The sequence below is a fragment of the Oryzias latipes genome, chromosome 19, assembly GCF_002234675.1.
Source record: "Oryzias latipes chromosome 19, ASM223467v1".
Classification (NCBI taxonomy): domain Eukaryota; kingdom Metazoa; phylum Chordata; class Actinopteri; order Beloniformes; family Adrianichthyidae; genus Oryzias; species Oryzias latipes.
In genome coordinates, this window is record NC_019877.2 from 4,890,651 (window position 1) to 4,911,868 (window position 21,218).

At 40.2% G+C, this 21,218-nt stretch overlaps 3 protein-coding genes across 3 annotated transcripts; 2 read left to right on the top strand and 1 right to left on the bottom strand.

Annotated features, from left to right (window-relative positions):
• Positions 1-3,727: 3,727 nt before the first annotated feature.
• On the top strand, positions 3,728-7,577 carry LOC101160193 (kelch-like protein 11). Its single transcript, XM_020710284.2, has 2 exons — positions 3,728-4,571; positions 5,731-7,577. The coding sequence occupies exons 1-2, from the start codon at positions 3,994-3,996 to the stop codon at positions 7,307-7,309; spliced, it is 2,157 nt and encodes a 718-aa protein (XP_020565943.2). The 5' UTR covers positions 3,728-3,993; the 3' UTR covers positions 7,310-7,577.
• Positions 7,578-8,706: 1,129 nt separating this feature from the next.
• Positions 8,707-14,848, top strand: LOC101159944 (7-methylguanosine phosphate-specific 5'-nucleotidase). Its single transcript, XM_004078245.4, has 10 exons — positions 8,707-8,906; positions 9,569-9,643; positions 9,751-9,849; positions 10,035-10,104; positions 10,248-10,294; positions 10,816-10,901; positions 10,972-11,061; positions 11,535-11,697; positions 13,294-13,494; positions 13,561-14,848. Exons 1-10 carry the CDS (start codon positions 8,904-8,906, stop codon positions 13,687-13,689), a joined length of 963 nt encoding a protein of 320 aa, XP_004078293.1. The 5' UTR covers positions 8,707-8,903; the 3' UTR covers positions 13,690-14,848.
• On the bottom strand, positions 14,509-21,202 carry LOC101159701 (peptidyl-prolyl cis-trans isomerase FKBP10). Its single transcript, XM_004078244.3, has 10 exons — positions 20,852-21,202; positions 20,530-20,675; positions 18,262-18,451; positions 18,036-18,181; positions 17,748-17,937; positions 17,529-17,674; positions 16,893-17,082; positions 16,673-16,815; positions 16,403-16,566; positions 14,509-15,116 (listed from the first exon to the last, which is right to left on the bottom strand). The coding sequence occupies exons 1-10, from the start codon at positions 21,046-21,048 to the stop codon at positions 14,922-14,924; spliced, it is 1,707 nt and encodes a 568-aa protein (XP_004078292.1). The 5' UTR covers positions 21,049-21,202; the 3' UTR covers positions 14,509-14,921.
• Between the last annotated feature and the right edge of the window lie 16 nt (positions 21,203-21,218).

The window sequence follows — 21,218 nt, forward strand, 5'->3', positions numbered from 1 at the left end:
GTTTCCACGCGCAGAGAGACACTTTGAAAATGGAGGAACACATCCAAAAAAAACGGTAAGTTAATTAAAAGAAAACTCTTGTTGTGATTATTGCTTGCTTTCCACCACAATTGTTTTTTTACAAGGCAAATAAGGCTATTATTTCGTATTTTCAAATGTATTTGTTCTTTTTTCACCCTGCCGTTCTACGTGGTTCACGTTTGCATGATGAAGCTTAGTTAGTTTAGCTTTCGGCTCTCCTGCCTGGAAGTTTTGTGTAAAGCTATTTGTGTTTTTCAATGTCGGTAAAACTTTTTTTTTTGTTTTTGTTTATTTAACCTGTATTATTTCTGTATTTATATAGAGACACGTTACAGTTTTAATCGACGGCGACAAGCCAACGCCGATAAAACAAAACAACGTCTTCTCATGTCCATTTTGCTGTTGCAAGATGGATGCAGAGCATGCAATGGTCCTCCACATGGAAACTCATTCTTCTGTGAAACACAAAGGTACATCCAGGCTGTGTCCGAATTCCCACCCTAATCCCTAAAAATTTAAGTACGGGACTATGTATGTGTATTACCCTGTATTATTTTGTAATCAAAATCTAATTTCTATGAGCATTTTGCACGGCGTTGAAGTTGGCTCCGGATATTTGTTTAAAAAAAAAACACAAGACCTGGACTGCTCAAACCTGGATTAAATTATATTTTAGATAATAAATATTACATTTAATACAGTTTCTGATTCAACTTCAGCTTCGTCGTTAGTCTTATGAATGTGAAGAGTGTAAGACAGAAGTAAATAATATTTTCCTATCATTCCTCATTTAGAATTCACAGTCATCAAGTGTGGCTTAGGATGCCGACGTACATCCCACTTTCACTGTTGCTATTGTCCAGCAACAGTGCTCAATAGGTCACAGTTTTTAAAACATTTGGGAGCACCTCATCAAGAAGAAACACTGAGATGGAAACCAGAGGCCAGAACAGTGGCTCCTCCTCAGCACCTTCTGGCACCACCACAGCCCTCTGACCTCAATAAATGACTCAAGTTCCCACCTTTTCCTGAGTTCGCTTCAATTGGAGTTCTTGTGTAAATATATAAAAATACTGTGCTTTTATTTTCTTCTGTTAACTTACAATGTGCTTTTTTCCAGACACATTGCACACCTCCTCTCCCTGGACCCTGGAGGACACTTGGCAGAAATGATATTCCGGTTTGATTTGTCATTGCATCAGCTAAAATTTTCTATTTGATTACTATCCTTTAATCAAAACATTTGTTCACACACTCCCAGGGTCTGGCGAAGCAAGGGTGCTCGAACAACTGTGGCGTGTTTGTCATAATGGTAAGACCAGGGCTTTTCAAAAACAAATGATTAGAAATGATCATGGACATTAAATGTTCTCCTCAATAAAGATCAATACAACATATACCTAACTTTATTACAATGTCAATAAGGTTTTTATAATGAATTATAACATGCGCTGGGTGAAAACTGATTGGCTGCAGTGTGTGCATTAAAAAGTGATAACAAGAATTAAGGACTAAAAACTGGTTAATATTTATATCTTTTTTGTAAGTGACCGTGGTATATAAAGATAACATTTAGAAATGTCACATGGATTCAAAATATTAACATGTAATTTTTGACTTTCAGTACGCTCTGTACATCGTCACGGGAACTAAGTGCGATTTCAGTGAGGTGTGTGTAAATTCTGGTCAGTTTGTGTCGAGTGAATTCAAGACACTTGGGTTGAAGCACAAACTGACGTACTCTGTATTTATTTATTCAAAGGAAAACATGAAGCAAATTAGGAGACGGTGGTGTCTGCACCTAATAACAAACTTTCCAATGCCGTAAGTGCTCTTCATATGATCACACTTATAAAATCCTTAATATTTTACTACATATTTTACTGAAAACTCTGAATTGACCTTTTTATTAAAATTTTGATGGTGAACATTCATTTTCATTGATTCACCAAGGTCTGAAGAAGAAGGAATGCAGGCCAGAAAAAGGAGGAGCGGGAACTCCAGGTGAGAGGAGGTCACTGAATTCATGAGGCACACATTGAAGCTCTTCTTTGAGGCTGTTGTTGTTAATCCCTCTGCCACTTTCAGGAGGAAGGTGCTTCAATAAAAAAGATGCATTCTGAATCCATCTCATCAGGAACTATTGAAGTTAGAGCTGTTGTACACATACATAGTTTTCTCTGCTTTCAGTCTCTGATAGATTATTGAGGTGACCTGAGATGCCCCTTCAAATATAATATAATATTGTGTTTATTATAAAAGTTTAGGAGATGGGATGTCCAGGGTCTTTTGTTAGTGTCATTTCTATCTTTTCATTTTCATTCTATTCTCTTTGTAGGGGAAGGTGACATGACCAGCAGTGGGACAGGAAGGAATGTATGGATCCTCTTGAACTCAACATTTGTCGCCTTCTCCAGTATCTGCTCTAAGAATGACCTTTTTTTCTGTGCAGGAAGAAGATGCTTTACTGCACGGCACCATTGAGGCAGCCAAATGGTGCCAGTTGCAGTCCTTTCAAGGAAGATGTTCCCTGCCAGATGTTCTGAAGGTGGATCAAGAACAACAGAAGGATATTCTTAAAGAGCTGCAAACCTGCTCCCTCATGAGCGAAGATGAGAGATTGATGGAACTGAGGGAGCTTTTCACTTTTTCTTTCCAGTTTTTCAGCGACTTTGAGGCCTTTTGTTCTGAAATTATGGACAATAAAAAATTAAAGGTCTATGTTTGTTTTGAGGAACAATAAATCCCAGTGTCTGCTGTATTTGTGTTCTGTTTTATTTTTTTTATATTTCATATTGGTATATGTATAATGCTATATGACTGTAGCATTACATTCATTCATCTTCTATTCAATTTCATTCCTTTTGGGGTCACAGGGCTGCTGGAGCCTATCCCTGGCACTTGCTATTGAAGGCAGGGGACACCCTGGGCTCGCCAGCCTGTCGCAGGACCACAATCACCTATGGACTTTTTAGAGTGACCAATTTACCTATTAAGTATGTTTTTGGACAGTGGGAGGAAGGCACGGAGGAAACCCACACATGCATGTCTAGCATGGGGTCAGGGTTTTTTACTTTAAATGTTTAACCCACCTGAGACTATACACTCCTTGAGATGTGTGAGACTGAGCATAAATACACAACAGTTATTACACAATATCTGTGGAACCTATGTGTGATAAATATTTTATAACGTGATATAATTTTACATATAACAATAAACCATTGATCAGTAAATCACAGACTGTAGAATAACTAATAACTAATGTTACAGTCAGCAGCTTTGCTGCCCTTTTCTCCTGTAGCCATTTATAAAAGGGGGCATTTTTCTAGAGAAAATTATTAAAACATGATTGTACATATCCTAAAGGCGGTTAATTGCATTTATTTACGTCCGTTCAAATACACAAACTTGTGGAAATTCCACATTGCTCCATTGTCTGCACATATTTTAAGTGCGTCGAAGGATAAAAGTCGGCCACACATACTTTCTCCTGGTCCGTGAGGCCAGACAAAATTCATTAACTCCCTAATACATGCACATGGAAACTTGTAAAAGGCATAAGAAGGCAGGAATCATGGTAGAAATTCCCTAATTCAATTAAATATGTTTATTTTATTTTAGCACATACAATGAAAAAGGGATCATGAATACAAAGAATGCATTAGGATAATACTAAACTTTAACAAAAAAGACTAAGCTAAACTGATATTCCTGCCCTTAGACCCCCCCTTCACAGTAAGGAAAAACTACTTAAAAACCCGTAGGTGGCAATATTGCACATGGAAACTTGTAAAACCACCAAAGAAGAAGACGGCCTCAGCATGGGCGGGGCTAACATTCCACAGCGTGTTCACATTCCTCTGCAATCAAAGCATTCCACAACGATGCCCCATTCTGCAGGCTGCAGCCAGGGGTAGTTGGAGTTAACAGGTAGTCTTTGCAGTCCCGGTATCCAGACGCTGCGCACGCATGTCCGTCTTCGAATGTTTGTTGACGTGCGTCATCTACACCCATGAGTTGCTCCCAGAAGTAGTTCGGAGATTGCATTCGCCTCACAGTTTCCCTCCCGGCGTGGAAATGGCAGCGGCGGTGGAACCAGCGGAGGACAGCTGCCGCCGGAGCAGCGACAATGATGAGGAAGCGCTAACAGGTGATTTTGAGGAGGAGGAAGAGGAGGAGGAGGAGGAGGCCGAGGAGTTCACCTGCTCGGCCTACTGCTCGGAGCTCTCTCGAAAGCAAAACGAGCAGAGGACGGCCGGGCGCTTCTGCGACGTGACCCTGGTCCTGACGTCCGGAGAGCTGGACGCAGAGAGGACGCAAACCGTCTCTGCCCACCGCTCCGTCCTGTGGGCGGCGTCGCCGTACTTCGCGCTCCTTCTGGGGGGGCAGTTTGTGGAGTCCCTGACCGGCAGGGTGGAGCTGAGAGGATGGAGCTCGGAGGAGGGCCCGGACCCCCAGACGGTGGAGAACGTGGTGCAGTTCATGTACACGGGGGAAGTTCGGATAACCAGGGCCAATGTTCACCAAGTCCTGGAGCTCGCGGACAGGTTTGGGATTTTCAAAATTAAACCCCATTTTGATGATGATGATGATGATGATGATGATCTTCACTACTGTTGTCCCTGAAACAGTAAAACTTTCATCACTATTTACCCAAAACTCCTGTCTGGTCAGGCAGGTTTAGTCAGATGACCCCATTTGTTTGTTTTTCACAACTTCACTCTAAACTAAACTTCACAGACTAGCCCTGGATATGACATTAACAAAAAAGGAAAGAAATTATCATTTTGTAGTAGAAATCAAAGATGCTAAAATACTCATTTGTGCACCCAAAATACTAATTTGCACACAAAATTGTAATAGCTTAAAAAATATTCATTTGTGCACACGAAATGCTCATTTGTGGCTATAAATTAAAAATTGGAGGAAATAATTTTATTTTATAGTTTTATTTTAATATTTAAAAAAATATACAAATTTTGGAAGCCAGGTAACACCAAAGCTCACAGAAATAACCTTCAATAGTGTAATTACAGTGTAACGTAGATTAATACAGACTAGTTTTTGTGGAAATATTGTTTGCATATTTTTTAAAAACCTTTTTCAGTGAAATTGAAGGAATCCCTGTACAGAAGAGGATTAGGGCCATGGAGAAAGAAAAAAAAAGTAGTATAGAAAGTTGTGACTTTAATCTCAGAATTCTGTATCTTTGATTGTTTAATGCATGTGTTATATAAAATGTTGTTGTTGTTTTTAGCTAAATGTTAACTTGAATTTTAGTGGATATTAAGCAGCAATTCCTTCATTTACCAAAGTCCTGCATTTTTCTGAATGAAAAGTTTGTCTTTTGTCTTCAATCTTACAACTGCTTATGCAATAATGAGGTGGATTTTCAAAATAAATGTCAATTTTAGGTGTCAACTTACTGATACTTTTATTTACCACCACCTCTTGTTTCTCTGAAAGATTATTTTGCTCCTTTGGTGGAGGTAATGTGGCTGTAACACCACCCAAAGCGGTGCAGATTTCCTCTCACATGCTTTAGCTCATTATTAATCAATGACTTTAGCAGTGCAATTCTTCACAAACAAAGTTATTTGGTGTGTTACCGTGCCTGGTATTTGGTTGACTGACTTCAATCAATCCAGCATTTTTTAAGGGTTCCACCTGGAAGCAGATGATCAGATGAAGTTTTCTCTCTGGCAGGTTTCTTCTGGCGCAGCTGAAGAGCTTCTGTGCGGATTTCCTTTCAAAGAGGGTGACCCTGTCCAACTGTGTGGCCGTGCACAGCCTGGCACACATGTACTCTCTGGACCCGCTGGCTCAGTCCGCCGCCCAAATGATCAGGAGAAACTTCCACAGGGTGGTCCGCTGCGACGAGTTTGACGCGCTCCCCTTCCACCTGGTGCGGGACTGGCTGTCGGATTCGGAAATCGCCGTGGACTCCGAGCAGCAGCTGTTCGAGGCCGTCGTGAAGTGGGTCAACCAGGACGCGCAGGAGCGGGAGGGACATTTCGAGGAGCTGTTTAAGCTTTTAAGGTTGGCTCAGATCGCTCCGACCTACCTGATGCGTGTGGTGAGAAAGGAGCCCCTTGTGGCGAGCAGCGCGGCGTGTCAGCAGCTGGTATCCGGCGCCCTGGAGTTTCACGCCATTTGCTACGAGAGCCACAAGCCAGCAGAGCTCGCTGCTCTTTACGCCGCAGCAACCGAGCCACGCCGGGGCCAGTACATGGATGTCATCATGGTGACGGGCGGGGTTTCAGAAGGTGAAGAGTACCTCAGTGAGTGCGTGGGCTACTTTGTTGATGAAGACCGTTGGGTCAACCTGCCTCATATTCACAACCACCTCGATGGACACGCCATCGCCAGCTGCGAGGGTCACCTCTACGTTTCTGGCTCCATGGAGCCGAGCTTCGCCAAGATTGTGGAACGCTACAGCCCCAGCCTGAACAGGTGGGAGCAGGTGAGCTCCCTGACCACCCGGAAGCACTCGTTCGGCCTCAGCTGCGTCAAAGACGTGCTCTACAGCATCGGGGGTCACGGAAACTTCAGTCCAGGCTTCAAGGACGTGGCGGTCTATAAACCCGAGCAGGATGAGTGGATCAGCCTGGAGCCGGCTCCGAAAATCCTACGTGACGTGAAAACGGTGAGCGTAGAGGATCGCTTTGTGTATGTGACGGCCAGGACCCCCGTAGACACGGAGCAGGACGACGGCCTGAGCACTGTCATCACCTGTTATGACACGGAAACTCTCAGGTGGAAGGAAGTGCAATCCTTACCTCTGATTGACAACTATTGCCACTTTCAAATGGCCGTTGCCTCCACAAACTTCTACCACACCGCCTCCTGTTGCCCCAAAAGCTACAAAACCACAGCTGAGGCCGCTCAGCTGAGCATAGGCGGCACCGTCGCATACGAAATCCTGGACAGCCTCCCTTCAGAGGCCCTGTGCGTGGAAGGTGCAGCCGTCTGCCACTTCAACGAAGACATCTTCATCGTCGGCGGCTGGAGGAACAGCCACGCCTTCGAGAAGCAGTACTGCAAGGACGCGTACCGTTACTCCGCCGAGAAGAAGCGCTGGCTGCTGCTGCCTCCTCTGCCTCAGCCTCGCTGCCGAGCGGCCGCCTGCCACCTCCGCATCCCGTACCGGTTCCTTTGCGGCCAGCAGCGGTACCCCGTTCCCCAGAACCTGGCTCGCCAGCGAGTGAGAATGCAGCAGATGCAGCAGCTCCACCGCCGCACGCTCAGTCTAAGACGACAGCTCCAGTCTCAGATTGAATGCTAATAGTCAGGGATCGTCCGCTGATGAACATCCGAATATTGTCCCAAGATTTTTTGCTTTTTTTTCTTCCATATTGAAGGCAAACTCATTTTAAGTAAACTGATTAAGCTTTACTGTTTTCTAATCAGTAAATGAGACTGTGATTCCGGTTATAAAGGAATGGTGGCCTTTGTGAAGACGTACAGTCACATCAGCATTTAATGTGATGCGACCTCTCAGTGATGTTTGTGCTAATAACATTCCATTTCATGTATTTTGATATGTGCCAAAAGGTTAAAAAAACAAACATAAATCATTTGGAAACTGTTGCTTAAATGTGGTTGTTTTCTTACTAAAATGGATTACTTTGATTTTTGTGTATAGTTGGGTTTTTCATCTAATAGAAAATCAAATCTTAATTTTTAAGACAGTTCTGACAAAAGCTTCGAGTATCATTACGTTAGTAAAGTTAATAGGAATTTTAACTCCTTATTAGGTTAATACTTAAGGAAAAAGTGGCTCTCTACATTTAAATATAAATGAACCTCATTTTGATGACATGAAATGGTTATTTTTTGTTTTTTATTGTGGGGGGACATACATTTTGAAGGCAGTGAAAATTGTGTGTTGTTTCTTCTGTATTGCACTGTGAAAAAAAGGAGAACTATGAATGTTATTATGCCACCGGCAGTGCCATAAACTTCTCATCTAACACTCATCAGCACAGATGGATTTCTTGCACTAATAGCAGATTGAATGTTGAGCTTAAACTTGCACAGTGATTTACAAGCCTTTCATTTTTATTCTGCTTATTGGATCTTTTTAATTTTGTAGTCATTTTGGCAGAAAGGTTAACATTATTTCTACACGTTTCATTGAATGTGAGATGATTTTTTTGCTTCGTATGCAGTGTGCATGATTGTATTTAACTTGTCTGTTGTCAGTCTACAATTTTTATTGATTTTGTTTTTCTAATGAAAATAATTTTCTTCCCTTAATCTTAAATGTCTTTTTAAAAAAAACTATTTGCAGTGTGTTTCTTTCCGTCCATTTGGGGTATAAGTAACTTTTTAGAGTGATGCATGGTGATGGTTCCATTGTAATATTGGGGGGTTTTTGGTCTGTGAGTCCTAAGAAAGATTTTTTATAATTTAAGAAAAATAGTGTGTTTCAAAATTGGAAAAATTGACTTCCATTGGAACATCAAAGCCCAGATAAAAATAAGCTCATAGTCTCCATGTACCATACGCTCGATAACACACACAAGGCATAAGATTATTATAAAATTTTCAATAACATTAGATTTTTTTATTATCTTTAAAACTGGATTTTAACCTTTGAATAAGAGACACTGTTCTCATGCAATGATTCTAACGATCATCTAGGAACGAATCTACCTCGGAACCATGTGCAAAGGAGAAACAAGGCGGACCTTTAAAATGCTACACGCTTCGTTGTAAACAACAAAACAAAACGGTTCATTCTTATTTTTCTTTTTATATTCGCGCTTGTCTCGCCACTTTAAAGTATGACAGTTACAGTAAAGTAATTCCTTCGTGGTTATTGAGGATTTTAAGGCGCTCTAAGCGTCGCTGAGTCGGTTTATCTTCGTTTAAAAATGGTAAGTTTAATAATTGGTCCGTCGCTTTAATTTTAAAATTTTACAAACCAAAATTTGACAAAACAACTAGTAAAATATATTAGATAAAATGTTCTATATTTTTTTAGGTTTAAGTATGTGTTCTTAGTGCAAAAATATAAATTAAAATTTGCTTGACTGGACCCGTCTTTCTTAGTTCAATAGACGGCTTAGTTAATTCAGTAAACATCAGCTTTTATTTTGTCATTCACCATTAATCAAGTTTTTTCTTTTTCACTTGGCAGAAAAGCTGCAATTCTTTAAGACACCTGTCCATGCTATGACAATGTTAATTATTGTTTACTTTCTATTTGGTATTTCTATTAGTCTTAAACACCTTAACCCATCTTTTCAATTCAGTGGAAAGCACTGAAACAGGACTTCAAATGACATTTATTTTACTATATTAATATATAATTGAATCATTTACAATATTATGCTAAAATTATATTTCTGTATTCCTCAGTTTTAACTGTAAACCTGCGACTAAATTTTTATTTCTTAAACAAACTGTTTAGTAAATAAAATAAGGTAGACTAATATGTTTTTTAAACCGTTTGAGCAATATATTTCAGAGATTAGAACAAACCTGGGTATTATCATGAAAAACATTGAACTGCAGGACTCCAATCATTTTGTTGCAGATATACCATATTCCCTGGATCTATATGCCGGTGAGATCTGTCCTTGCAGTCTGGCACCAACTGACCAAAACTGAGGCGAGAAAACTCAAATACGTTCACCAAGTTAATCCTGTTTATTTGATGTGTAGTTCAAATAAACTCCTACCAGTCGATACAAAGATTTTGTTTCTTCTTTCGTTTAGATCCCTGAGCTGTCTAAAGGCTCCGTGGTGATGAGGGAACGCCGCAGAGTGGAGGAAACCATCCGTGCCATGAGGCGAGCCGGTGCCTGTCGACTCCAGGTGAGACGATGATCGGAGTGAAGAAGTTCAAGTCCCTCCAATGTCTTACAAAGACCAAAAGGTCGCATTTTACTGTAACTAATAGGTTAAGGGAGATTCATATGTAGTAGAAGCACAAATGTATTCACATAAATAGTTCTAAGTGCTGTAAACTGTTTTTTACTCACTTTTCAATACTTTTCCAGGTTATCTCAGACTTTGACATGACACTGAGTCGATTTGCTCACAATGGAAGACGAGTTCCCACCACTCACAGTGAGCAGAGTTCATCCCGACCTCAGTTTTTGGTTCCTGCCTGCATGTTTGGGTTTTTGTTTCTCGTCTGTGTCGACATGTTTAAGTTTTTGAGCTTCTCTGCATCTTGAAACCAATTGTTCTTGACACTTTTTCTCTTGTAGACATCCTCGACAACCGGCTGTTGATAAATGAAGAGTGTACTAAAAAGGTAAACGTGTGCAGAAACAAACTGGAAGGGGGATGATATTTGTTAGAAATAAAAACATGATGGTTGTTTTATGTAAAGCTGATTAATTTAACAGAAAACTGAAGAAGACAAATATCTATGCATAAAAATATGCTAACTTAAGATATTTAGTAATGAATTAATTACAAAATTGTAATTGTATATATATATATATATGTAAAAGAAGAAAAAGGAGTTAGGACTTTTTCCTTACCGCGAAGGGGGGTCAAAGGGCAGGGATGCCAGTTTAGTTTAGTCAGTTTGTTAGTTCTATTTAGTATTTTCCTATTAAATTCTATGTATTCATGATCCTTTTGATTTTATGTTTGACTTACTTTACTTACTTCAATTACCGATACGAAGCCTATCGAGACGACCGTTGTTTTGAATTTGGGCTATACAAATAAAATTGAATTGAATTGAAAAAAGAAATACACACATATATAAATGTATGTTCACATATGGACATAAATAAAATGCATATTTTTGCTGGTCTGTTGCAGATGAAAGAGCTGTTAAACACATATTATCCAATAGAAATTGATGCGAGCCGAAGTGCAAAGGAGAAGCTGCCTTTCATGGTGGAATGGTGGGAAACAAGATTTTTGGGTTTAAACACCAAAGTGTCAACCTTATGAACACAGACGATGTTTCTCCAGGTGGACTAAAGTCCATGAGCTCCTGATCGAGCAGCGGATCAGGAAGGACATGCTGGCCCAGGCGGTGAAGGAGTCCAGAACCATGCTCAGGTGCCGTCTCTTTTGCAATAAATCTCTTTTTTGGGGATCGTTTCAATGTTCTGGGAAGGAAATGTCAAAGAGCTTTGCTGGAGCCTGTTCTGCTTCCATGAGTTCAGCTAATCTGCTGGAAGATCAGAGGGTGAAGGTGTCGGGTCTAGCCCGACTGGTTCTACAGTACCGGCCACATTCCCCTCATAGATGCAAACTGAGGAGGTGTGATGTTACAAGCAGAAAGTCTTTTTCCATGTAGAAACACTATAGAATAAAACAAAATATGCTTTACTTTAGGGGCAAATTGTGACATAAATACTGTATTTATTCTGTGATATATAATGTGGAAACCCTTAAAAAAGAAAAAAGGCTCCAAATATCGATTGGAAGACAGGTTAGAAATGTATAAAACAGATTTTGTTTGGGCAAAATAACAGTTAAAGCTAATTAAACAAATAGAATCCCTCTAATTTTCTTCTGTCTGTCTTAAGGGACGGCTACAAAGTGTTCTTTGACGGACTCCATGAAAGCCAGGTTCCTCTGCTGATCTTCTCCGCCGGAGTGGGCGACGTGCTGGAGGAGGTGATCCGGCAGAACGGCGTCTTCCATTCCAACGTCCACGTCATCTCCAACTACATGGACTTCGACCACGCCGTGAGTTTTACGGCCTCGCCCTCTGCCGCGCCTTCCCGCCGCCCTGATGAACTTTGACATTGCAGCCGAGGTCCAGCATCTGGATTATTTTGGTTTCTGGATGAGGACAATCCAGTGACAAAATAATCCAAACCGTTGAGGGGAAATGAAGGAAAAGACTCTTTGTTTACGAGACTCTAGAAGTGATCAGCTTTCAAAGGTCCGACTTTCTTAACAGACTATTGGAAACAAAACAACATCAAAATCTGATCTTCTATTTTCTATGAGATAGTTTTAGGGTCACCATAAAATAATCTCCTTATAATTACAATAAAACATTGTAAAAATATTATTTATATCCTTCTGTGTGAAACCAATGCTGAAGAAACGGCTCACTGCTTGGGATATTGGTTCTTTTTTGTTCTTGGTGCTCTTTTCCTTAGTAACCGCAGTAATTTATTTCATAGATTTTTAATTTATAATTTCTGAAATTACATCTTGTAAATTCTTGACTTTTTCTCATAATTTTACTACTATAATCTTGTAAATTGTTTACTTTTCATACTTTTATGGTTTTAATCTCATAAATTCTTTATCATAGTTAAATGAATATTCATGTACATCTTTAATTCTTTCCTCAAAAATTTACATCTATTACCGTAAAAAAAAAATTCTCATAATTTTATGACTAATCACGTAAATTTCTGACTTTTTTCTTGTTGTTTTATGACTTTATCCATGTTAAATTGTTGACTTTTTTCTCTAAATTTCATAACTTTATTCTCGTAATTTTTTTACTTTTTTCCTCAAAATTTTACCGCTATTACCATTAATTTCTGCCTTTTTTCCTGTAATTTTATTACATTAATCATGTAAATTGTTGGCTTTCTTTTTTTATAATTTCTCGACTTTAATCTTGTAAATTTTGGACTTTTTTCTTATAATTTTATACTAAGCTGTTGACTTTTTTAAGGACTTTATAAATTTATTCTCTGAATGTATGTATGTGTATGTCTGAATTTTCTATTCAGCAAATTCTTCATCATTATTCTAGTAAATTTTCGACTTTATTCTCATATCTATGAAATTAGATGTTGGCTCTAATATCTTGTTTTAACATTCCATAATTGTAAAGCAAAATAAAAATACAAAAAATAACAAAAGACGCCTGAAGCACAAACCTGCTAAAAACAAGACTTATGTAAAAAATATAATTTTATAGTAAAAAGACTAAACCTGAACTTTTTATTGTCCATCAAATAAAATAAAATGTTTCTACTGTTTTCATCCTTGGAGCCTGAAAGTAGAATTATGGTAATCAGAATGAAAGGAATTAAATCCCATTTTGTTAGAGAATCAAGTCCATTTCAAAGTAATTCTGCAGCCTTAAAGTATTTTTACATCTACACGGGACATACAGCAGCTGGATCTGGTTCTAAGGGAAGAAGCTGCAAAGTTCTAATACATTTTTGAAGTTTAAAATATGCTTAAAATCTTTTTACCGGTAATCGAGATCGAATATGCAATTCAAAAAATAATGGAATCTGAAAATTGCATCGCCCATCAGAAGTCAGAAGATGTTCAGAGTGGGACTTTTTATCCCTATTTGTTCTTCAGGGAGTCCTGCGAGCCTTCAAAGGCCAGCTGATCCACACCTTCAACAAAAGAGAGGGCGCCGTGACGCAGGCCGCCGGCCTCGCACAGCTGCACGGTCGGCCCAACGTGCTGCTGCTGGGAGACTCTTTGGGGGACCTGACCATGGCCGACGGGGTGTCGGACCCCCACCATGTCCTGACTGTCGGCTTCCTCAATGACCAGGTCAGATGTTTGGCTTCTGGCTGCGTTTGAGGCTCGCCGCTCACTTCCGTCTGCTTGGTGTTTCAGGTGGAGGAGAGGAAAGAGTTGTACATGAACGCCTTCGACATCGTGCTGGTGAGGGACGAAACCATGGACGTTCCAAACGCCATCCTCAGAAACATCACCTCATCCGGAAGACTGGAAGTCAAGGCATGAGGTTTACAGATGTGCACTTTAGTCGCCAGCTTGCAGGAGAATCTCACACTAGACCTCAATGCAAACTTCACACAGAAGTCTTTATTTAACCGACCCTTCACTCTAACGTTAGGAGACTTTTGCCGTTTTAAAACCACAAAACCAAAGCCCTACAGTTTTACATGCAGCTCTGCATCTTTGCTAAAACCTCAGATTTTTGTTTTTGCTTTATTTTTAGAGAAAACCTGAAACTTTGGCTCACTTTGCAGAGATGTTGCGTCAGTATTTAAGCTTTTAATTTTGTTTTTTAAGGGCAACAAGCCGAGAAATGTTACAGAAAACTCAAGGTTGCTGTTCAGCGAGCAACCTTTATTTTAGTGGACAGTGTTTAACCCTTGTGCTATCCTATGACCCCACCCTTACATTGACGTGTTCTCCCTACCATGACAAAGGTGGATAAAGGTGGAAAGATTTCATGTAATCCATGGACACCAGTGAAGATCACAAATCATTGAAGAAAAAAGGTCTAGTGGGTCAAGATGACCCCAATGTTGAAGTGCCTAGGATAGCACAAGAGTTAAAGTCAGATAATTAAACTTTTACTGTTTTTTTTTCTTCTCTTCTGTCAAATTTTTACTTATAGTTGTTTAGATGCTGAGGATTATGTCTTATTTTGAATCATTTTAGGAGATTTAAAGTCTACAAAATGCTGCTAATAGCATTTTGCTGCAGAGACTTTTATTTTGAAAGAGAAATGATACTGAACGGTCTAATAAATGTAAAAATGTAGATCCGTAAAAGTGTCCTCCCCGTCCTGCACAAAATATTCTATAAGAATTATTCAGACGACATATAATTTTATCTCAACTTCAACAGAAAACATCATTATTGTCTTGTGTAAGCATTTTACACACAGTTTACAGGTTTATGTTTACTGAAACCATAACGATCACTTTGCATGGTTTTTCTCCCATAAGTGTGGGTGCAGCTGCATAATATTATAATTTAAAAGCGGAAACTGGTTCTTCTTAAGAACATTTTAATGACTGTGACGTTCAGGATCAAATAAAGGTGCTTTTACAATTGTACATCTTATTAAAACTCCTTTGTTTTTCTTTTATCATTTCGCAAGATTGTCCGATGTGAAACGAAGGACAATAAAGTGTGGTGCTGATGGGAAGAGTGTCTGTTTGTCTGTTGAAGGTGTTGGGTTTGATCCCTGAGAGAGAGCTAAAGCATCTAAAATGCGCTCATCACAGCTCCTCGTGCTTCGCCTCATCGCGCTCCTTGTCTTCGTCCACCTTGAGTTTGAGCTCGCTGGCCGTGATCACGCCGTCCTTGTTGCGGTCCTGGTTTTGGAACATGTCAGACACGACCTGCTCCATGGTCAGTCCAGGCTTGATGCGACCTCTGCCCTCATCCACCTGCAGCTTGATAAACTCCCCAAACTGAAACAAAATCAAGTGAATTAAATTTTGTAATTTTAAAGATCTTTTTTAAATATTTCATTTTAAATGTGAATGGATGGATGGATGGATGGATATTGCTCACAGACTGAAAACAAGATCAACGAATGTCCACTTCAAATATTTACCCGATATCACCACTAGGTGGAGCCAAAGTAAGTGAATACAATCATCAGAAAAACATTTTTTTGTAAGTTTATTCATTAATTTTACTTTATTTAACCCACAGTGGGGAAATTCTTACTTCATTTATTTTTTCTTACTGATTGATTAATTTATCTAGTCACTCTTTTACTTATTTACTCATTTACCATTTATTTTTGGATAGAAACTTTTAAAAACTTTATTTATTTGTTCTTTTGCGTATTTTAATATTAAATTTATTTATTAATTTTTATGTAACCATACAAATGCTCTAAAGTTTGAAATGCCTATTTTACTGTTAATCATTACCATATGTCACCACCAGATGGAGCGGAAGTTACTGAATACAATAATCCGAAATAAACTTGTTAAAAATGTATTTCCTATTTCATTTGTACTTTTAAGTTTTATAATATTTTATTTATTTATTTATTTTATTTAGACAGATGAAAACAAAACACACACAAAAAAATTAAAACTGCAAATTTTTACAAACAATAATCCGAAATACACTTTTTAAAACATTTTTTTCTTAGTTTATTTTGTTTGTTTTATCTTCTTTTTATTTAACTTATTTATTTATTGTTTTTTTTAGACAGACGCTGTCAGACTGAAAATATGCATGAAATGTCCATTTAACTGCAAATGTTTACCTGATGTTATTATTTTATTTGTTTATTCGTTTTTATTCAGACAGATGCACTTAGACTGAAAACACGTTTAAAATGTCCATTTAACAAATATATACCGGACTTCACCACCAGGTGGAGCCAAAGTCACAGTGAATTCAAACTTTCGTGCAGAGCAGAAAATGTTTGGTTTGCTGAAGAGATCATAACTGATAGATTAAAAAGTCCTCAAATCAGTATGCCAATTTATTTTTTTGTTTAATATTTGTTGTGTTTCCTGATTAAAAGTATTATCCTAGACTTCCATCAAAAAATACTAAATGAAAAAATTGCATTTTAACTTTTTGGGATAACTGCTGGTTTTTAGGCAGCATTAGAAATATTTTTTCCCTTTGGGATTTTTTAAAAAAAAAGAATGTTTTTGTTTTTGCGTTTGTTTTCATTGTGCTAAACAAACATTTCAATTGCAATTTAAAAAATACAAACAAAATACACCTCCTCTTGTGGCACCTCCCCGTTCTTGTTCATGTCCAGGACGTTAAAGATGTCTTCAGGAGGACTGTCCAGCCACACGAACAGGTAACCCGGTGGCACCCCTTTCTCCAGGCTCACCAGCTCCACGTCAAACACCAGCACTGCACTGCTCGGCACGCCAGAGGCTAGCGGACAAAGAGACAGCTTTAAAAGCACATGGAGAGGAGGCAGGAATCCTTTCTAAAAGGGGATCGTCTTTTTCTCCTGCAGATCAGACAGCAGAACCCTCACCTCCTCTCTCCCCGTGTCCGAGGTGAGGCGGCACTGTGATCAGCCTCCTCTCGCCGACGCACATGCCCCGCAAACCCTCGTCCAGGCCGTCGATCACCTTGTCCGCTCCAAGAACTGCATCCTGAAGGTTCTCGTTGTCGTGTCTGAGGATTGGAGTCGTTCAGATGAACTCTCAGTTTACTGTTAAACAAGGAAAGCTGCTGGTGCGAATCTGACTCACGAGGAGAAGAGCAGCGTGCCGTCCATCAGGGAGCAGTTGTAGTGGTAGTGGACCAGGTCGTTCTCTGCAGAGGTGTCATTGCAGACCTCAGGTTTGTGGAGGGTCTGAAACTCCACTTTATCACTGGGGTTGTGGAAGTCGATGACGTCGATGTCGAAGACGAGAACAGCAGACGGGGGGATCACATCACCTTAACAGAAAAATTCACAAATAAATCCCAGAAAGCCTCTGAAGCTTCGTTCACACCCCCCTCAGCAAAGTCTATCTAAAGGCGCGTAAATCCGTGTTCCTCCGCGTTTAAAACTCTCGCACGTTTCTACAACCGTTTTCAGACTCTATGAACAAAATGCCATTAACTACACGTTACTGGTTAAATCAGGTCAAACTTTGACCAATCAGACTCGGATTTGGTCATGACGTCCTCTTTAATTCATGGAAGTTCCAACTGTTTGAAAAATGTCCATGGAGGAGAAACTAATAATTGCGGTTTGTGTCCGGACGGAATTCTACGACACCCAGTCTTTTATATATCGGAATAAAGCCTGGACCAAGACTTGCACCGCTTCAACATTTTGCACCGAGCCTCTTCCAACTGTAGGAGGCAAACATGCGCCACTTCTTGGAGCTGTAACTAACCAGCTCCTTGCTCTCCGTAAGCCAAGTGTGGAGGGATGATGACTCTCCTCCTCTCCCCGACGCAGACTCCCTGCAGGGCCTGGTCCATTCCCGGGATCACGTATCCCATCCCGATGTAAGTGTTGTAGGTGCTGTTCCTCTGGTAGCTGTGTGCAGGGGAAACAAAAAGACAATCTTTAAGACTGTTCACCCTTTAGGTCCAGCAAAACAGCAGCACACCTGGTGTCAAAGGTGACTCCGTTCAGGAAGGTCCCGTTGTAGTGATACCGGATGTAGTCACCGACCACAGACCGCCGAGAGCACGACTCTGGCACCACCTGGTTCTCGACAGTGATGTTATCCTTCGGGTTGTGAATGTCCACTAACAGGACGTCAAACACCAGAGTCGCCTGGGCAGGAATCTCCTCACCTGTCACAAAAGTTTCAGATGTGGTGTTTAGATTTGTCAGTTTTAAGTTTTCTGGTCCTCTATGGAAACTGACAGTCGATATTCGCGCCATTTCTCACCTGATCCTTTCTCTCCGTACGCTTTGAACGGCGGGACGACGATGTGTCGGATCTCCCCCACGCACATGCCCAGCAGGCCCTCGTCCATGCCCTTAATGAGCCAGCCCTCGCCCACCAGGGAGTTCTGCGTCTGCTTCTTGATGTAGCTGCAAGCACAAAGTCAATACATTGCTTTACACACGCGAACGGCAGCACAGACACGCACCGAGAAAAAGCCAGACTTCACCTGGAATCAAAGACGGTGCCGTCCAGCAGCGTGCCGTTGAAGTGGTACCGCACGAAATCTGTCCGCATCACAGAGCGCTTGCAGTCTTGGGGAGTGCTCACCGTTGTCGTGACAACCAGGTCGGCTTTGTTCCACAAATCCACCAGGTGGATGTCAAAGACCAGCGTGGCGTCAGGAGGAACCACGTCACCTGAAAGGAAAGATGGACTTGAAGAAGTAATCTTAGAAATACCCAAAAACTCCTTTAAGAGACATTTAAATATCTGTTCAATATTGACTTTTACTACAATATTTAGTCATCACATTTTATTGTAGTTTGAATTTTAACAGGTTTCAGCCCAGGGGTGGGCAAACCACGAGCTGGGGGCCATAACCTTTTAACCTGGCCCCTGTAATTCTGGTGTTTGCCCGTAGATGGTGCACTACAATTAATTTGAGTTTTGTTTAGGTGGAGAAAGGTGTTGGAAGATGTTGTTGGTTGTTTTTTTTTTTTTTTTTTACGTTCGTTTGTGTTTTCCAAGTCAGACATTTTTCCCATCATTCAACCAGCAATGCCACATAAACACAGCGTTTCTCTAAGTTTGCCTTTTTCTCTGAGGGACATCAATCCCATGATGCAACACTACCACAAGAACAAAAGTCCACAGTTTTAAATAAAAATTCCAAAATGTTCTGTTTAAAAGTATATATATATGAAAAGTTTCATATTTTTTTATCCAGATTCTCTAATGAGGTGGATTACACTCATCTGCTCCTGGTTTGGCTCTGTAGTCACATTTTAGAACAGTTTGTGGCCCACAAGTCAAAAAGTTAGCCCACCCCTATTTTAGCCTTTTTTTCTTATTAAGGCTCTCCAGGAGAATTTATTTTAAAGTTTTCTCATAGCAAATATGTAAGGGATATTGCGCTACGAGGCGTCCATCATCAGAAATTAGTGACGACGGGAAGCAGAGACAATTACTTCCTGATAATGGACACCTCGAAAGGCATCATCTGGCTTATGCAATGGGTTGTCATGGTTACAGCTACAGAGCGGGCACCAACCTCGCTCTGCAGCAGCGGAGGAAAGTGGTATATAAGCTAAACGTCCTGCTAAGTGACATAAAGCATCATTTCAGAGGGAAAGTTCACCTCTTACCTATGTGAGCGGAGCTTCTTTCTATGGTGTTCATTATCACTTTTTCATGGACACGCTGCAGCCAATCAGAATCAAGTATTCACCCAGACCACGGGTTAAAGTATATTAATAAGAATTGACAGTATAATAAACATAAAATATCTAAATACTGACAACTGGTCTGCTTAACATTCCCAGAATCCAATTCTAGAACTGGAATTTTGTTTTTTATCTTTAGGGCCATTTTTCTTTTCTACGTTACAAAAGGTCACTTTCATCACTTAAGAAGCTCAAGCAAACCGCACCGGCGCTCATTATTAACGGAAGATGCAGGTTCTGAAGTAGTTAGTTTATTCCTCACCTAAGCTAAGGTGAGCTGTCATACTTCATGAGGAAAGTGGAATGTGTGAAGAAATGAATCCTGGTTTAACCCCTTGGTCTCTGGTTTTGCATGGTCCTGATGCAGGAATGAAACCGCCACCACACAATAGCAACCTTTTCACTCAAAATTTAAGATTTAAAAACGTTTTTAGCTTTGAAGTTTTTTGGTTTAAAACAAACACGGGAAGAGTTAAGTCCAATAATTTTAATGGTCCCTGGAATAAATTGTTTGAACATTGTCGCCTGGTTTCTTAAGTCATTTTTCACATTGTTTTGACCTTATCTTTGCTTTGTTTCTACTTTGTAATTTTGTCTCTAAATGTTTGACCTTTTGTTATACAACATGAAAAAGTTTAAATCAAAATTTTCTGAGGTTTTTTGTAGTGAAAAATCGACAAGAATTACCAGTCGGAATTGAGTTTTTGGACAATTATTGTGGTTTATTGTGGAATTACTATGTAATATAATGAAAAAAATAAAAGAATTGCCATAAAAATAGTTATAAAAATAAACTAATTTAGCAAATTGTAAAGTATAAAACAAAATGGCCCCAAAAGCTGATGTTTAGGCCTTTATTTGAGAGAAAATCTGCTCTTTTAAACCGTTTTTAGTGCGTAAATTTAGTCACTTTTTAAAATGTTTCTCTCTTTTCGTGTTGTGCTTTTATTCAGGCTTTTATTTGTTTAATAGGAACAGATTTTTTAGTGAATTGTTTCTTTGTTTGACTAAACGTTGACTGTTGTCGCATGAAGCCAGCAGAAACCGTTCACCTGCACCGGTGCTTCCGTAGGCCAGGTGTGGAGGGACGGTGATCTTCCTGCGCTCGTTTACGCACATCCCCTGCAGCCCTTTGTCCACGCCGACCAGGAGGCGACCCTCGCCGATCAGGCCCACTTTGGCGGCTCCACGCTGGTAGCTGCGAACCAAGACGCAGGAAAGGAAGTGGGAAAGTAGGTCACGCAGGAAAAAAAGGATGTCTGATCCAAGGCGCATCCGTGGACTCGGACTTGTTTGGACACGTAAACCAGATTTGGGGGGGGGCCTCTGAAGTTTGATCAGAAAACTTTATGAACTGAAAGTGGACGAGCTCACCTGGAATCGAAGGCCTTTCCGTCCAGGAAAGTGGCGTTATAATGGTAGCGCACATAATCTCCGTCTTTTGCATCTCTGGCGCATTCTTTAGGAATAAAGTATCTGTCCACGGCTACATCTCCCAACACGGGGCTGGGATTGCAGTCCACGACGGAGCACGCACAGAGAAAGGAGAGCAAAAGGCACAGGAAACACATCTTTACACGCTTTGCTGAAATAAATCAAAGGAGGGCATTGACGTTGCAGACTGAACTGTTGCAGACTGCGTTGCGTTGCGCGGGTGGGCCGGGTGGGAAAGCTGTAAACGTGGACAATCTCCAGGTCTGTGCAGATTTTTTCTGTAGAGTGGGAGGAATGTTGGAGGAAG

Excerpts from the sequence above, each read along its gene's own strand:
- LOC101160193 (XM_020710284.2), top strand. The coding sequence starts at position 3,994 with ATGTCCGTCTTCGAATGTTTGTTGACGTGCGTCATCTACACCCATGAG. Across the intron at positions 4,572-5,730 it reads GTCCTGGAGCTCGCGGACAG|GTTTCTTCTGGCGCAGCTGA; the intron begins GTTTGGGATTTT and ends TCTCTCTGGCAG.
- LOC101159944 (XM_004078245.4), top strand. Across the intron at positions 11,062-11,534 it reads GAGTCCAGAACCATGCTCAG|GGACGGCTACAAAGTGTTCT; the intron begins GTGCCGTCTCTT and ends GTCTGTCTTAAG. Across the intron at positions 13,495-13,560 it reads TCGGCTTCCTCAATGACCAG|GTGGAGGAGAGGAAAGAGTT; the intron begins GTCAGATGTTTG and ends TTGGTGTTTCAG.
- LOC101159701 (XM_004078244.3), bottom strand. The coding sequence starts at position 21,048 with ATGTGTTTCCTGTGCCTTTTGCTCTCCTTTCTCTGTGCGTGCTCCGTC. Across the intron at positions 17,083-17,528 it reads TTACGGAGAGCAAGGAGCTG|GTGATGTGATCCCCCCGTCT; the intron begins GTTAGTTACAGC and ends TTTTCTGTTAAG. Across the intron at positions 16,816-16,892 it reads GGCACGCTGCTCTTCTCCTC|ACACGACAACGAGAACCTTC; the intron begins GTGAGTCAGATT and ends TCCAATCCTCAG.